Source organism: Anarrhichthys ocellatus, unplaced genomic scaffold (genome assembly GCF_004355925.1).
Source record: "Anarrhichthys ocellatus isolate YVR2014 unplaced genomic scaffold, GSC_Weel_1.0 scaffold23, whole genome shotgun sequence".
NCBI lineage: Eukaryota > Metazoa > Chordata > Actinopteri > Perciformes > Anarhichadidae > Anarrhichthys > Anarrhichthys ocellatus.
This window is the reverse complement of record NW_022280053.1, coordinates 3,710,158-3,727,001: the sequence shown is the minus strand read 5'-3', so window position 1 is coordinate 3,727,001 and position 16,844 is coordinate 3,710,158. Positions and strand designations below refer to the sequence as shown.

Sequence of the window (16,844 nt, the reverse complement as noted above, 5' to 3'; positions counted from 1 at the left end):
GTCCCACCCCCTGTCCTCCGCCATTTACCTCGGATTTGTGCGATGAATGCTATAAATGTAAATCAATCTAGATGAGAAAGAATCCCATTGAAAGAGCAGAGAAATTTCATCTGGGAAAAGGAGACAAATGTAGGAGGGGCCCGCTCATAAAAAGCAGCTGTTTCACAGTAATCTTTTTTCGTGCCCTGTCACTCACCTTGCCTTTTCACTATCTCCTCAGTTAAAAAAAACCTCCGCTATTGTATTTAGTTGCCATATCTTCTTTCTCATTACATTGCCATAATCCATATTCGTCCAGAGAGAGAAAGAAAGAAAGAGAGAGCACAACTTGCCCATTTTTCGGACAATCCCCTTGTAGTTGTTGGAGTGAAAAGAGGAGTGCATGGATGTCAAATTGCCCTCAAAACACCATGAAAGATTGATTTGCAGCACTTTTCAGGGCCCTGACATTACTTGGAGGAGAGCTGAATGGGAAACCTGTGAGCCGGGGATGGAATAAAGATGTCCTCTCTGCTGGAAAAGAAGGAAAACTGCCCATTTAGCCCCAGTCCATCAAGCCCGAAAAATAGGCAAGAGAGGAAAAAACACAGTGGACTGTGACTATAGAGAAGAAAAGGGCCGTATATACTCATCTAAACGTTGTCACAATACCGAGGGGGCTCCGAACATCCATGAATATTAAACCGCTTACCTCAACAAGGGCTTGAAAAAGTGAACCACGTCAAAGCAGCTTTGCATTTTTTGCATGCGAACAATGCTGTAAGAAAAAAAAACTCCACGTCGAGATTGTTTCCATTCTTGTTATTCCCGCGCTAACTCCTCACAAAAAAAATATTATTACCACCACATGAATAACAAATGCATGAGAAAAAAATGGGCGAGCAACTCCCAGACTCAATGACCCACTTGTGCACATAAAAACTCACTTTATCACTTAAACTTCCACAAAATGTTCTTTATTTTATTCTTTTTTACATTTTGAAACCTGGTTATTTTTTATAGTTATAATGCATGGTTTTTAAACAAAGTGCAATAGTTTAATGCTACAGCGTGCATCCTGTTAATTATGTTTACTATAATCTATTTTTACAACATTCTTAAACTTTTAAAGCACGTTATTTTTTATCATATTACATATATTTATCGACAGTTTAGCCAATCAGCATGCATTTGCAGCTTTGCACAAAAATGTTGCTTTAATTTGAATTTCAGCTTTAAGTGCCGATAATTAGTAAATTAAAGTTTTGGCCACAATTGTTCCCTTATTCTCTCTGCTGGTGTGTTGTTTTTTGTAATGTCTCCGCTGGTGTGTTGCGGTGCAGCGGGCAGGTCCTCGCGGTGAGGGGTGTGTCATTAATAAGTAATTAGACAGGGGTCACACTAGCCACTTATATAAAGAGACCCTCACAGCCAGGCAGGGCACCTTTACGCACAGACTGTTTGGAGCAGAAGGACGCACTGAGGAGCAGCTCTGCTTCTTCTTCTTCTTCTTCTTCTTCTTCTTTCTTTTTTGTTGTTGTATCGCTTGTACCGCTTGCAGCCGCACCGCTGTTGTCACTTCAGGGGGTTCTTCTTCTTTTTTTTAATTTGCAACATGGGCTCCGTGCTACCCGCCGACTCTTTGGCTCTCAAGTCTGGATTTAAGTGTCCGAGCCGCTCGCTGTCAGACGTGATCACCTCGGACATCCTGCACAGCTTCTTGTACGGCAGGTGGAGGAACGTGCTGGGCGAACACCTGGCGGAGGAGCGGCAGAGCGGCAGCCCCAAGACCGCCTTCACCGCCGAGGTGCTGGCGCAGTCCTTCGTCGGAGGTAGGCTGACATGCTGCTTTATTATGGGACTGTTTTATTTCATTTCAATCCCGATTGTTTTTTTTATCATTTTTGCAGTGCAAGTTTGGAAGTTTGTAGCCTAATGTTAAGTATATATTACGCTAAGTTAAATGTTTTTTTTTCTTGAAATAAAAAGCATTATTTGATTACAGTTTTAATGAAGCCTAGATATTTTTTTCTTCCAAATAATGTTTAGTTTAGATTGTATGAGATTTTCTACAAATGTGTATCACAGAAATCCACGAGGATATTTTTTTATTTTTTCGCTGACATACAAATTTGGGCATTTTGTTCAAATAATATAACCTCATCTATCCTTATTTCAAGAAGACCCCACGTCATGCCCATCTCAAACATTTATTTCCCAAAGTTTCTCTCACCAACTTGTTGCAGTTTTCTACATTTTCCCTCTTATGCTGCTTTTATTTCGACCCATTTAACGCGTTAACCCTTTCAGAGCTTTGAGACCTCGCGTTTAGAGGCTTGTTAGGCGTGTAGCTGCCGCTGATTGAAAGACGCAGGGCATTAAATTAATTTGGTTAACTTTGTGCTTGACCTGGGAAAATTTCCACTTAAACCTCGAGGAGAGAAAGGTTCCCTTTCTTTGAGACGTCCCGGGTTTTTATCCCGCATTCATCAATCTCCGGACAGTCTCTTTTCCTCTCTTGGCAGCTATGGGGCTCCGGAGCTTTTCTCTTTCTCTCCCCTTAAAAGATTTGCTGTTCCTCGCATAATGCACCGTGAAGGGTAAATCTAATGCTATTCATTGCATGTCAACCATCTAATCGCCTTTCCATTTTTTTGTTGCAGAAATTCCTGAGTCTTTTTAACAAGTCCTCGTTTCATTCAGCGCAAATTTATTGCTACAAAGTTCTTAAAAGGATAATGAATTTGGAATTAGCCGTTTCTTTTCCAGTAAACTTTAATGAATATCACATCTGAAGCATGACAAATTGCTGGACCCTGGGCAATAGAGGACCATTTAACCCCTATTCGGCCCGGCTTTTTTCGAAGCCTAAAATCTTTGATTTTGACATTAAAGAAACGCACGATTTTTTTTTCTTTTTCCCCTTTCTGGTGCGGATAAAAATGCTTTCCGAGGGGGAACAAAAACGTTCAATTCAACCAGATAATCGAATTAAACGGAGGATAAGGTGTAGCTTAATATTTCGTGACTAAAATAAGATCCAGTCCATTAGCTGCTTTCAGGACTTTTCCAGCACTCCTGTTTCATGAGGCGCTTTGGCATCTACCCAGAATTTACATTAGTCTGTGCGCTTTATTGGAATTACATTTTTTGTGCAGTTTTACTCGTGCACATTTGTCAATGCACAATCTATAGCTTTCATTTAACTCACGTTTGTTATTTATGTCTGTAGAGGTGCAGAAGCTGTCCAGCCTGGTGCTGCCCAGTGAAGTGATCATCGCTCAGAGCTCGATCCCCGGAGAAGGTCTGGGCATCTTCTCGAAGACCTGGATCAAAGCAGGAACTGAGATGGGCCCTTTCACAGGGAGAGTCCTGTCCCCGGAACACGTGGACCTGCTCAAGAACAACAACCTCATGTGGGAGGTGAGCTGAGACTTTAGTTTCTGATGGAGTCTCGAGTTCATTCATTCAGCTTGCAGGGCATGATGATTGTGACACGATGTGTGACAAATGTTTTATAACTTCCTCGCTGTTTGTGTGCGCTCAGGTGTTCAATGACGACGGCACGGTGCGCTACTTCATCGATGCCAGCCAGGAGGACCAACGCAGCTGGATGACTTACATAAAGTGCGCCCGGAATGAACAAGAGCAGAACCTGGAGGTGGTGCAGATCGGCAGCAGCATATTCTACAAGGCGTCGGAGGTAAAAAAAAAAATGCACTTTAGTTTGTTTCTCTTGTGAATAACGCTGTATGTCTGTAACATTGACTGGTGCAGTCATTGGCTTTATGGGATTTTATTGACCGACAACAATGTAAATGCCCTTTAGAACAGCGCCGTCTGCTGGCCAAAGGGATAATTGAATATGTGATTTCTGGAATTCGGAATTGTCATGTTGCACCAGCAGCAAAGCAGCAAATCAAAGACACAAGCTGATTAGCTGACGTGTGCCCTCTTTCTTCAGACTATCCCGCCAGACCAGGAGCTTCTTGTCTGGTATGGAAACACTCAGAACACGTTCCTGGGAATCCCCGGAGTTCCGGGAATAGATGAAGAACAACTGAAGAAAACTAGGAATGGTGAGTAGCCTATAATTTAGCTTTTTTAGATAAACTACGTAATTTTAAAACTATAAATCTGAGCAGCAGCACACATCTGAGACAAACGTAATCTCATCTCCGTCCCTTTTTCTTCCCTCTACCAGAGGACTCTCACTCCTGCGAGGGCCCTTCCTCTGGCTCCCCACCCGCCTGCACAACCACAGCCAGTCGGATGCGCTGCGTCATCTGCCACCGCGGCTTCAACTCCCGCAGCAACCTGCGCTCCCACATGCGCATCCACACCCTGGACAAGCCCTTCGTCTGCCGCTTCTGCAACCGCCGCTTCAGCCAGTCGTCCACGCTCCGAAACCACGTCCGACTGCACACCGGGGAGCGGCCCTACAAGTGTCACGTCTGTCAGAGCGCCTACTCCCAGCTGGCGGGCCTGAGGGCGCACCAGAAGAGCGCGCGGCACAAACCCGCGGCGCACGCCGCCGAAATGTTATCCAAAGTGTCCCCTCCTCCCCCACAGATGACGGCCATGCCCCACCAGCACCAGATGCCCCTGGCGCACCACATCCCCACCATGGTGCTATGATGACAGGCAGACGGAGGGACAGTCACGCAGAACAACGTTGCACTTTAGGTTACAGCTGTAGGGGAGAAGTAAAGGAGATCCTGATGGGACAGGCCTCCACTAAGGGAATACAGGAGTTGATGTGATAGCAAAGCGTCTCACAGACTTTTGAATATGTTGCCTTATTTGTATTGCTTGTATTTTTTGGCTATCATGCGATCAGAATTCCAGCAGAAAGATGTTTTAATGTTTGTCTTTGGAAAGCTGAAATGTGCTGAAAAACAACTCTGAAGATTTTACAAAAAAAGTTTGTTATTCTCGTGTAATCTTTAAACCTGTGTCATACATCACTACAAATGTGGGAGAAAAACCCCCGATATTTTCCACATTTTTAAACTGATTATTTTGCATCACATCCTCACCAGCTCAGGTGAAAACAGTCAAATATTTGTCGAGTAAGTGGACACTAAGGGACGTGGCCACCAGTGTACATTGTTTCAGCTGCATCCTCACTGTAAACTGAAATTGTCACTTTAATCTTGCACAGACTGTATACTATACTGTTGTGTAAATGTAAAATTGTATTGTATTGCTATACTGTACATGTGAATGTAAATACATTTGTGCTTTCTTCTATTCTAAATAAATATGATAAGATATAACAAATGATGGTAATTCTTCTCAGAAGTCACCCATCAAAAAACACATGCTGCTGCTTTACACTGAGCATATATGCCATATATATTATATATTATCACACTTCATATCATAACATGTTATAAAGACTAGTTTACTTAACTGCACTCCTAATCAAATAAAGACATTGCTGTATTTTTTTATGCTTTGATGTTTTGATGAATTGCCAGATGGGGGGAAAGATCATTTTTCACCTTTGTGGACAATAAAGTTGTCTTCATCAAAGAGGTGGAATTTTTGAAAATGTGTTTTAATCGTATACACTTAATGTCCACTAAATTGTAAGTGGGTAATAAATAAATCAGTTTTCTGTTTATCTTTAATCTGCAGGTCATTGCAGTTGTTTTTTCTTCCACACGATGGCGCCAAATACCCAGAAGAGAAAGAGAATCTCATTAGAGAAAGGTGGGCCTCTCCTGGAGAAACAGGGGAAGGACACTTAAATGACAGATTATATTATTATGATGTTAATAGCCATTTATTGAATTTATTGGATTAACTTGCTGTGTTGACCACATTGCATTTACACCATATACATTATTGGTACACAGGAGGTGTAAGCCACCTCTGAGCCACTGCTGCGCTTGTCTGCTGTCAGACATTGTCCAACTTCCAAACAAGGAGTTTTCAGACAAGTCATCATTATAACAAGTACAGAGCAACATATTGCAAGTTAATGAACTTCAGAAATAAATAAAGTGGAGGGGAGATGTGGGCATCTCTCCTGTCCAGAGGAATTAGGGAGGATTTTTACTGGATGTTGTTTCATCACTAGAGACTGTCCACACTTCCTGCCCTGTACCTTGATGAAAAAAAGACAGTTTAGCCATCAGATCTACACAGATCATCATTTCAAAATGGTTCCATTTCACCCAACAGGGAGCACCTTTACACTGGTATTGTCCTGTCCTGTCCTTCTTTGAGGAGCCACAGCAAGAAGCTATCCACACGGCGGCATTGCGCAGAGCTAAAGGAAGGAAGAAACAGACTATATTATTTCTATTATCTGTTTGTAGTATCAGCAACACTGCTGCTGGGATAATGTTGTGGCAGGTAATCTGATGCCACCCCTATCAGGTTTAACCCGCTCCATTTTGTACACAATGCTACTCTGCATTTTACTATTATAAGTCTATAGTTTGATTAAAATGTGTTTCTCATCACAGTGAAAAGCATAAGGCTGTTTATCAGGTAAAGATGTCGTTCATAATAATAACATCTAGTTAATAAAACCTTTTTGCACAAATTGCCTAAAGAAACTTGCTATAAAATTGTATGAGAAAGTTTGAATACATACCAGAGAATATTAGTCACAGCATAGATCCAATATAATATCTTCTTTATGAGTTAGTAATCTGTTCCCATGTGATCCAATGAGCGTTAATTCTGTTACAAAGACTCTACTCACTGACTGATGTCAGCGAACTGAGGGCCACCACACTGATACAGGAAGTATAGAATTACTGGTATGTGTTTTCCTCAATGTTTCCTTTGCATGTTTAATTCAAAGACATGAAAACGGTGAGCAAAGACAGTAACTGAGATAATGTACACATTCATGAGTCATCTTTTCATACAATCTGTACACATAAATAAAGATAATCAAAATCATGAACATTTAGTTGCAATAACAACTCCAGTCAAGGTACAAAGTCTATTTCATTAGAGAAATATGGTGACATATTGAAATGATACAAAAATAATAATAGATAGAATATATATTTTATAAAAATACAAGAAAAATCTAAATCAGACTCGTGATAATTTCTATAAATGAAAAAAATTGCATGTCTTGTGGCTATTAGGCCACCACGAGATGGTTTGATCATAATCAAGAGGAAAATGTATCTCCAACACGGAATAGATTGAGTTGGTCTCGCTTCATCGATGATGCTGTGATCTGTTAGTTCAGTCTTGACGACTCACCGCAGCTGCAGGATTGTTGTCATGTTTTTCTGTGGCTAGCCTTCAGCGCTAGCTAGCCGCTTGGTTTTTCTCTCCAACATACTTTGATCCAGCAGGTGGGTCACAGTTTATGTCAACAGGTGTTAACTGAGCCAAGCTGATTAACACCTACAACGAAAGCACTAGTTTATAAACGTAACCTCTTGTTGTCGGAAGTAAACGTCGTAGCTAAAAGTTGAAAGCAAACGTCAGCTAACCGCTAGCTGGCTCGTTAACAAGTTAGCTAGCTTAACGTTAGCTTGATAGACATTTCTGCTAGCATAGCTTGAAATTAAGCTCTTAACTGATTTTGCTTTAAAAAACACAAACTAGCCATCAGATCACGAGCTGTGTATCGTGTCACATGTAATCAGGAAGGCTGGGGAGTCTGCTTTCAGTGTAAACACAGGAACTTGTTGTGAGTTTTAACTGTTTATGCACAGCGACACAAATGTCCATGTTCGGTCATCTTCACCCGACCGATTGGTTCTTCAGAGAAGAGCTGCATTAGCTTATTGAATTAGACGAGGGTACTGATTATTCATTCATAACGTGTAGTTTGCATTAATTCTACTAATGTTCATAGCTTGTAATTGAGGAAACGCCACGTTTACGTGGCTCTATTCCACCAGCAACTATATGATTTTGTACATATACCACAAACCCTCCTTTAAATTGTCCTTTCCTTATAAGTGTCTGAGGAGCCGTTATGGAGTGCTTGTCAAATTAAAGATGAAAGCTTTAATGAGCTGCTCTGACAGCCTGTACGCGTGAACACAGCTCAGTGAGTCTATGCATTGAAACACACCAGTGTCAGGCTCAAATTCCCTTCAAAGGTTGGAAGTTATTTATGGATGCAGAGGCCAACATAATAATAATGATTGTAGTGTTTATTCTTCTAATTTATAATGTATATTATTAGTTAGAATGTGTCATATTTCTATTTGTGTTTTCTATATTTTTTTCACTGTTTATAGAAAAAACAACTTACAGATTAATTAAGACAATTGCAACCCTAATATGTACTGTTGGATTTAATAGCTGGCATCCTCTGCTGCTTGGAATTAAGCCTTGAGGGTTTGCAAAGTTTTTGTACTCTGAGCGGCAATTTATATATCAAATAAATGTAAAAAATGATGCACATGCATGGTGTATTTTGCAGCTATTAAACACATGTTTTTACTTTTTACACCATATTGCTTCAATGTAACAAGATGGAAGAAAGCTACTCGAGGGGAAACTTCATGTGTGTGGGTTGTAGTTGCTTTCACATCACATCCCCTCCGTGTACTTGTGGTGTACACAGGATGTTAGGATGGAGTGTGGCCCAGTTCTGCCGGACAGCCTGGTGTTGGAGATCTTCCTGCATCTGCCCCATGATGCCGTGCTCAGAGTGGGTCTGACCTGCAGACAGTGGCTGGCTGTCTCCAGAGATGAGTTCCTTTGGAGGAAGCTGTTCTACAGCTACTACCGCATCCCACGTTCTGTACCCCGACACCCAGGTAAACCATCTTTTGTCTCACGGATGATTTAAAAACAGCTTTGAGTGGAGACATTAAGAGGCCAGTTGCAGGTTTAAATAACCGGATTCTTCCTTTGTGCAGCGGCGGTGTCATGGTACAGGGAGTTCAGGCGCCTGTTCGACTGTATCCCCTGTGTGGAGGTGCAGACGCTGAGAGAGCACACTGACCAGGTCCTCCACCTGGCTTTCTCTCACAGGGGTCACCGCTTCTCCTCCTGCTCCAAAGACTGCACCGTCAAGGTCAGATTAAAAGATCATTGCGGTTACTTTCATCCCGGATGGTCTTTTTTCTTACTTTCTGCCAGCGTGAAAAGTGATTGTGTTTATCGTTTTAGTTACGTATTAACTGTCGTCGGGCTTTTCTTTGTCATTTGAACACTCATAAATGGTTAACTCACTTTGCTTCATAGCAGGTTTATGATTATCACTGTTCCTAACCTGTCCTCTGGCTTCCTGTGTTGCAGCTGTGGGACACGGAGCGGCTAGACGGTAATATCGCGATGGTGCACAGCTCCAGTATGCGTCAGTTTAACTGGGGCTACACCCAGTTCTCCCAGTTCAACGCTGACGACACCCTGCTGCTTGTGTCTGGTGTCTACATGGGCCCACACAACTCCTCGTCTGGGGAAATCGCTGTCATCAGTCTGGGTAGGAACCAAGAAAATCCCACAGTTAATCATCATGTGTAGTTTCCTGTTGATGGTTCAACTTGTTGAAGTTATTTTTAGTTTTCACATGTGTACATATCTTTCCTTAAATAAGAGTGAGTGTGTGTTTCAAACTCTTCCATTCCCCCCTTTTCTTAACACGCTGCAGACAATTACACGCTGTTGTCACGTGTGAGGAACAAGCCGTACGATGTGTTTGGCTGCTGGCTGAATGAGTCCCACCTGATCTCTGGGAACCTGCATTGGATCGGCAACATGACGTCCTGCTCTGTGCTCTGGCTCAACAAAGCCTTCCAGGTGAGACCCAGCGCAGCAGCTGAAGCCTCTTTGGTCACGTCGGTCAAAATTGTCAACGCTCAATGTCTCTCCTCTTCTTCCCCCTTTTCTTTTCTCCGACAGGATGTTGAATCGGAGAACGTCAACGTAGTCAAGCGCCTTTTCAAGATCCAGAACGTCAACGCCAGCACCATCCGCACGGTGATGGTGGCCCACTGCCGCCGACACGACAACCCGGACTTGCTGCTGGACTACGAGGCCCAGTCCCAGGCCCGGAGGCAGAAAGGGCAGCAGCAGCAGCCACAGCAGCACCAGCCCCTCCTCTTCGACCTGGGAACCTCCGGCAGTGAGGAAGAAGACGAGGAAGCGGTGGGGGGCGAGGAAGCGAGGCTTCCCACTGCTCGCTTTCCTCAGCCCTCCATCTCAGGCCTGGAGCACGTTTTACAGGTGATTTGGATGTAAAACTCAAGGCCTTTTGATGCTTTTTTCAATTAATACTGTTCTTCATTCGGCCTCTTTTTTTGTGCTTCTCTTCCTTCCTGTTAGAGTTGTAAAAATGTAGGGCACACGGAGTTGGCGATTGAGACCCACGTGGCAAAGGTGATGGGCAGAGCCCACACGAAGGCCCCTGACTCCAGCCTCATTGAGCCCTCTGAGCCCGGAGACGGAGAGGACAAAACTTACTTACTCTTCACCACCGGCAGCCTTACGTACTCCCCTCACCAGATAGGTAAGAACGCTTCCAAGCTGCGGCATCGAAGGGAAAATATGCAGATATAATGTATGAATTTATGAAACTTTTCATAAGAAAACACACACAATGCTGTCAGACGTGTCATGCGGTCGACTTTGTCCCTTTCTAGGTATTAAGCGGATCAAGCCTGACCAGATGACCACCTGTGGTCCTGTGCTCGGGGAAGAGCGGAGTTCAGATGAGTTTTTTGATTCCTTAGACCATGTTATTGATATCCATGGACACATCATTGGGATGGGCCTTTCTCCAGACCACAGGTAATTCAAAATATGTATAGATTCAACTTCTCCGATTACATGTGCCATTGACTCATAAATGTACTGCTTTCCTTTCCTTCATCAGGTACCTTTATGTGAATAGCCGGGCTTGGCCAGCCGGGTGTGTGATCTCTGACCCCATGTCTCCTCCTCCCATTGCCGAGGAGATTGACCTGCACGTCATCGATCTGAAGAGTTTGAGGGAGGAGAGAAGGAGCCTGCGCGCTCACCGAGCCTTCACGCCTAACGATGAGTGCTTCTTCATCTTCCTCGACGTCAGCAGAGACTTTGTCGCCAGGTGGGTGACCGAAGACCGTCTGATTGTTTTGGAGAATAGATGCAGCTTTCACATTATGCAGCCTTCACTATTAATTAAAGTATCTATCTATATATTAATAACAGACTGAAGCAAATGCTTTGACAGTAATGTTGACATAATCACATCACGAAGGCCTCGCTGACTTCCGTCTCTAATCTCCCACCTGTAGCGGAGCAGAGGACAAGCATGGCTACATCTGGGACCGTCACTACAACATCTGTCTGGCACGTCTGGCACACGACGACGTGGTGAACTCGGTAGCGTTCAGCCCCGCTGACCAGGAGCTGCTGCTGTCTGCCAGCGATGACTCGACCATCAAGGTGTGGCGCTCGCCGCGCATGGTCCGCCTGGCGCAGGCCCCCAGCCGGCTGCTGAGGCCTCGCAGCCTTCTGCCGTCCTGGCTGAACCGCAACAAGAACTCCACGGCTGCCAGCAGCGTGAATGGAAATCCATTAGTCAGGTTGGGAAAACACTTGAAGTGGGACGGGGCGGCGGCGGGGGGGGAGGAGGAAGTGTGATCTTTTTCCTCTGTGGTGTGAATATATATACATATATACACTCCATGAATATGTACAGTGTGGTTAAAGTCAGTGGTTTTGCTTGAGCTCACGGTGTTGTGTCACACACACACACAGCAGCGCTAAGTGTCTTCAGCTAACAGGAGGCGGGATGCGACTCAGCATTTACGACACAAGAGAGAGCTGTTGCACCAGCAAAGGAGAGACATCCCCACAGTCTCTTGTTGTGCTGTTGACAGGAGTGATAAGACATGTTCTCACAGGTAGAGATAGTGTAGAGCTGCACAGGACGGACGCCCAAAACGTGTTTGTTTTGTTTTTTTATCTGTAATCATTGCGTACGAGCAGGTCGGGACTCCTGCGCTGTGTAAATGTACGTGAAGCCCCGCAGAGACGAAACCGTACGATCGCGGTCGTCATGTGCTGTGACTGAGAACTACTGCAGAAATGTATTCTCTTATTAATGGATATGTCCAGTTAAACACCCTAGAACTCATTGTTTCAGATAATTATAAAACTATTTAAAACCTAAAGGGAAGACAACAGTCAGCCTTGGTTTTTTTAATTACATCCCGTTGTTCGATCGCTCTATTCAAAGTAGAATTCTTGAGTAAATTAATCTAGAAGAGTCGACGAAGTACAGTTAGCGTGAAGCTCGACTGTGAACAAAAGATTTTGTTTGTGTAGCTTCTTGTTATTTGGACCGATATTATGTAAAAATGTATTTATACACCTTTATTTGTTTGTAGCACAAAAATGCGCCCTTTCATTTTGTCAAAAGACTCTAAAGCGACGGATGAATCTCAGAAAAGTGTCCCGGACGTTTTTTTAATTAAAAAAATAAACATTTTCTTTCCTCATCCTTACATATGGAAAGCCCTTCTGAGTACAACTGTAACTATATTAAAGCTGCCATTCTGTTGGAAGAACAGATTATACACCGAGAACAATAAAGACAAACATTTCAAGTCACAGAGATGTCACCTCATTGAATCATGATAGATGTGTCGTGCACCTTAAAAGGACGACCAGTGATGCACACATATACAAAGTGCTCGTACAGATCAATGTCACCTGTTGGCTCGTTACTTGGCCAAAGTTAATTGGTTGCATTTTCACGCCATATTTTTTGAGAAACTTATTCACGTCATCAGTTGATTCTTACCAACAATTGAACAATATTTTTCCACGTTTGAAATGTGTGTAATAAGTCATGAACGTTATCTTTGGTTCCCTTTGGATACTGTAGCACCGTTTTTGTTAATTGTGTTTTCCTGTCGTCTAAAGTCATTTTCAAACTCTCTGAAATAATAAAGCATGCCCTGAAATGCTCGACGTCTGCAAACGTGTCAGATTAATATTCCTTTCTTGGTACATTTTTTGAGACTTTTTTTCGACATACTATGACTTTTTTGTGACTTTTGACTCCTACTATGACTTATTACTGATTTTTTTGCACATAATATACTATGACTTATTTCAACATACTAAACTATGCCTCTTTTTCGACATTCTATAATATGACTTTTTTATGACTAACATTCAACCAGTGGAAGCAGAGAGACGTAAACAAAAAGAATGGCACGTGTGTGTTCAGCCTGTCGTATTAAATTTACGCAGAAACATTAAAGATTAAAGATGGAACAAAAACAACACATGAGATCACAGGATACTTTTTTCGACATTCTTTTTTATTGATTTTTTTCAACATATCATACGATGCCTCCTTTCAACATTCTAAGCTATGCCTCCTTTTCGACATTCTATAATATGACTTTTTATGACTTTAATAACATTTTACAACATACATTTTTTCAACATACCATACAGTGAGTTTTCATGACTTTTTGCAATTTATTAAACAATGAAATTGTTATGACTTTTTTTAGCTTAGTATTTTGACAGCCCCTCCTTTCCATCAGGGGTCCGTGTCCTGTTTGCCTGCTGCTCTTTGTCTTGCAGGATGTTGATCATCGGGATGTTGATGCCTGATGTTCCAGGTTTCAAAGCTCAGCACATGAACATGAACCCTCTCTTCCTTGTCTGACACAACTGCTGTTCTGTTTCGTTTGCTCCAGACATGTTCACACATGCTGACAATGGGATACTTCAAATAAATGTGTTATCACTGTTGCACTTGTCTAGTCTCCCATTTGTGTATCAGCCTTTGAGCGTTTCACCATACTATCACTTTCATTAACATACTATACCATGACTTTTTAATGACTTTTTTTCGACATGCTGCAGCTATACTATAACTCCTTTTCGACATTCTATAATATGACTTTTCTTTAAGATACTGACTTTTAATAACTTTTTATACTTTTTTTGTCTTGTAAGGCAAGAGTCTGGAAGACGGTCAAATCAGACAGTAACAAACAACAAATGAAAACTCAGGGCTCAAGGCCTTCGGGGGGACATTGGGAGAGGGCTTCTACCTTTTCTGTTGTACTAGTGAACTGTCCCTTGGCCTTTAGTAACATTTAACACAGGAAACTAGATCTTCTAATAATGTCAATGACTTTGCATTTATCATAAGCACTAGTTGGGTGTGGATGTTTGACTTGAACTCAAGATAATGTGGTCTGTGTGTGAACGGGCTTTCACAAAGAAAGTAACGTGTAACTAAGAATGAAACCAATTTGAAGACGAGGCGCCGTTTTTATCTCACTTCTTTCTAACATGCTGCTCTCGGATCTGCAAATGCAGACCTGTGAACAAAACCTCATTTTCAGCTTCTCGGGCAAATTAAACTTATGTTGAAAATATTATTTGTATTGTAGCCATAGTGTATGCAAACTAAAACAATGTTTCTAACAATCTGTGAATCTGAGGTAGGATATTGGTATCAGCAGTGCTTTGAATCATCTGGTGAAGGTGTTTCTTACTTGTTTGTTGACAGTTTACTTCAGCAATTTAGTATTCCACTTCAATAAAGTTGAAGAACATGAGAGACCGATTAGGGAAACAACCTCAAAACTGGATCCTATATTTCCCATAATGGAACAAATGGCGTCTTTTTATTAGACCCTCCTCGTCTGGCAAGTGCCCACATATTTAAACTTCATGGCCAAGTTTGGAACACAGGATTTCTTTAATATATAAATAACAGCACGTCAACATTCGTGACAACAGCAATACAGGAACATACAAAATACACCAATAACTAGGTTTACACCCTCCCACACCACTTTGTGACATGGTGGTTTAGCGGTTTGATGTGGTTGTTATTGTCACAGGTGTTATTTTCCATTACTGAACTGGGTCGTTACGGACACGTCTCATCACTCCGTAGCAGACGGCATCGGAGAGTTTTACAGAACAACACAAACCTTTTACACCCACAGGGGAATATTTATAAGTGACCAAGAGGGGAAAATCATCAGATAAAAGGATCATCTATTTCTATTTGTGACGCTTCTCCTCACTTCAGGACATTATCAATGTAGTTTAGATATATTTTCCCTAGTAGGGCTCTATCTAATAATTATTTTCATTACTGATTAATCTATATTATTTTATTTTCTAAACAATGACAACATAACTCCCTTTACGCCCAAGGTAAATATATTGTAACTGGTAACTAAAAGTATTCAAATAATCCCCAAAGATTCACACATCACACTTATAAATGCATATAAAAAAACAATAAATGTCAAACTAATTAGTACTTTATTATACACGTCAAAGTGTGTGTGTATATATATATATTAAAGCAATGGAATAAAATGGAAATAAAATCAGCAATTACATTTTTGGCTTAATCCTAATAAATATTCATAGATTACGATTGAAGTATGTTATAAGATTATATAGTGAATATTAGTTAATGATTTCTAGTAACTAGTAGCACTAGCAGGGATTTGCGCTGACTATGAAGGTATCAGTGTGTTTTCATAACAATATTAACCTGCTATAAATGTTTCATTAAAACCATCCAGATAATCCTCGGTGCCCATCTACAGAGCATCAGTGAGGTGAGGTGCCCGTGCAGAAGTATCCGCTGACGTACAACCAGACTACAGAGAAGCTTCCTTCCTCAGGTTGCAAGACACCTCAACTCATCCTCTGTACTTCACCATAAAACCTAAAAACCTATCACTTGCTCTGAATTCAATGTGAGTCTTGTGTTGGTAGTCCATGTGATATTACGTAATGCAGAGCGGAGTACGGAGTGTTCTAATTATTGTAATATAGTATGCACTATATACAGAGTATTTGATACAAATATTTGTTATGTGATTTAGTTTTAAGTTCTCAGCTTTCACTCTAGTGCCAACAGGGTCACATGAAGATGATCGATGACTGCGGACCTCTTTTATTATGAGAGAGATATTTAACTCAGCAGCTCCTTAACATCTCAGATTTGGTTGTTTTCACTCAAATAGAAATTAGAGTGAAAACAATGGCATTGTGCTCAGAGTTTAGCAAAATTTCATACTATAATATTTTTCAGAATTGTGTTCCGCTCCATTTATTGTGTGTACAAAATGGAGAAAAACTGTAATACAGCATTTTTTCCCCAGTAATGTCGTTAAAGACACCCGGTTTGTAATACTGCAAATATCTATAAGATTGCCACGTTAATGTTACCAAATCTGAAAGCTCTGATGGATTTAAGCACTTCACCTTAACTCCTGCTGACATCTTTACACTGAAAGTGCTGACAAAGTCTCAACTATACAAGACATTAACAGAAATAGCTAAACTTCCATAAAGCCCGGGTATGACACAGCAGTGCGTCTGTCAGTTGACTAAAGACGGACGTCTATAAACATTAGATATGTGATTGTACACAACCTTGTGCACCCGTCATAATGTGACAATTGATGACATTCTTAATGTATAGTTAAGATATGATATAATATAATATTAAAGCCATATAATGCATGATTAACTATTATAAATATAATAGATATATTATTATTATTCATTTACTATGTTGTTTTTTCTTGCTTTGGTGTAGCTTCCACAGATAACACCTTACAAGCCTGTGAGGTCTACAATAGCTTTGATGAAGATGGTATCATCTCTCAGATAGGGGCTTTTGCCAGCCAGTTTAGCCAGAGGACAGAAGAGCGGGCAGCCACTGGCGATGTTCATCTCACTGATTGGCCGCTGAAAGGAGGTGGAGGTGACATCAGGGCGAAAAGCATCGATAATGTGCTCCCTGTTGTTCTGATCCAAGAGCATTAGAGTCACCTGGGGGAGAGAGAAGGAGCTTGTTTTGAGCCGTTTGTAGCAGTGTTTGTGGATTAAAAATGGGTAAAAAGAGGGTTTGTAAAGCTTTGCTA

General features: G+C 41.6%; 3 protein-coding genes and 1 long non-coding RNA gene across 6 annotated transcripts in view; 2 read left to right on the top strand and 2 right to left on the bottom strand.

Moving 5' to 3' along the window:
• Positions 1-1,451: 1,451 nt before the first annotated feature.
• prdm12a (PR domain containing 12a) lies at positions 1,452-5,216 on the top strand. The gene is made up of 5 exons (XM_031860418.1): positions 1,452-1,811; positions 3,212-3,402; positions 3,527-3,682; positions 3,944-4,058; positions 4,184-5,216. Exons 1-5 carry the CDS (start codon positions 1,595-1,597, stop codon positions 4,615-4,617), a joined length of 1,113 nt encoding a protein of 370 aa, XP_031716278.1. The 5' UTR covers positions 1,452-1,594; the 3' UTR covers positions 4,618-5,216.
• A 555-nt stretch (positions 5,217-5,771) lies between these two features.
• On the bottom strand, positions 5,772-6,700 carry LOC116390330 (uncharacterized). The gene is made up of 3 exons (XR_004213167.1): positions 6,590-6,700; positions 6,179-6,259; positions 5,772-6,094 (listed from the first exon to the last, which is right to left on the bottom strand). It is a non-coding gene; the product is annotated as an uncharacterized LOC116390330 (long non-coding RNA).
• Positions 6,701-7,211: 511 nt separating this feature from the next.
• Positions 7,212-13,965, top strand: fbxw5 (F-box and WD repeat domain containing 5). Its single transcript, XM_031859916.1, has 10 exons — positions 7,212-7,313; positions 8,543-8,738; positions 8,841-8,998; positions 9,223-9,406; positions 9,575-9,723; positions 9,826-10,149; positions 10,249-10,432; positions 10,566-10,713; positions 10,799-11,011; positions 11,202-13,965. Exons 2-10 carry the CDS (start codon positions 8,552-8,554, stop codon positions 11,548-11,550), a joined length of 1,896 nt encoding a protein of 631 aa, XP_031715776.1. The 5' UTR covers positions 7,212-7,313; positions 8,543-8,551; the 3' UTR covers positions 11,551-13,965.
• Positions 13,221-16,844, bottom strand: part of traf2b (Tnf receptor-associated factor 2b) — a 13,699-nt gene continuing 10,075 nt past the window's right edge. For all 3 annotated transcript variants that reach the window (XM_031859919.1, XM_031859917.1, XM_031859918.1), the window contains exon 11: positions 13,221-16,752. In XM_031859919.1, coding sequence (XP_031715779.1) covers positions 16,534-16,752 — 219 coding nt within the window. In that variant the 3' untranslated portion in view covers positions 13,221-16,533. The remainder of the gene's footprint in view (positions 16,753-16,844) is intronic.

What these genes read in the sequence shown, in the direction of transcription:
- fbxw5 (XM_031859916.1), top strand. Translation starts at nt 8,552, where the DNA reads ATGGAGTGTGGCCCAGTTCTGCCGGACAGCCTGGTGTTGGAGATCTTC. An exon ending in GTACTCCCCTCACCAGATAG is followed by an intron (nt 10,433 to 10,565) that starts GTAAGAACGCTT and finishes GTCCCTTTCTAG; the next exon opens with GTATTAAGCGGATCAAGCCT. An exon ending in GGCCTTTCTCCAGACCACAG is followed by an intron (nt 10,714 to 10,798) that starts GTAATTCAAAAT and finishes TTCCTTCATCAG; the next exon opens with GTACCTTTATGTGAATAGCC.
- prdm12a (XM_031860418.1), top strand. Translation starts at nt 1,595, where the DNA reads ATGGGCTCCGTGCTACCCGCCGACTCTTTGGCTCTCAAGTCTGGATTT. An exon ending in ACAACAACCTCATGTGGGAG is followed by an intron (nt 3,403 to 3,526) that starts GTGAGCTGAGAC and finishes GTGTGCGCTCAG; the next exon opens with GTGTTCAATGACGACGGCAC. An exon ending in TATTCTACAAGGCGTCGGAG is followed by an intron (nt 3,683 to 3,943) that starts GTAAAAAAAAAA and finishes CTCTTTCTTCAG; the next exon opens with ACTATCCCGCCAGACCAGGA.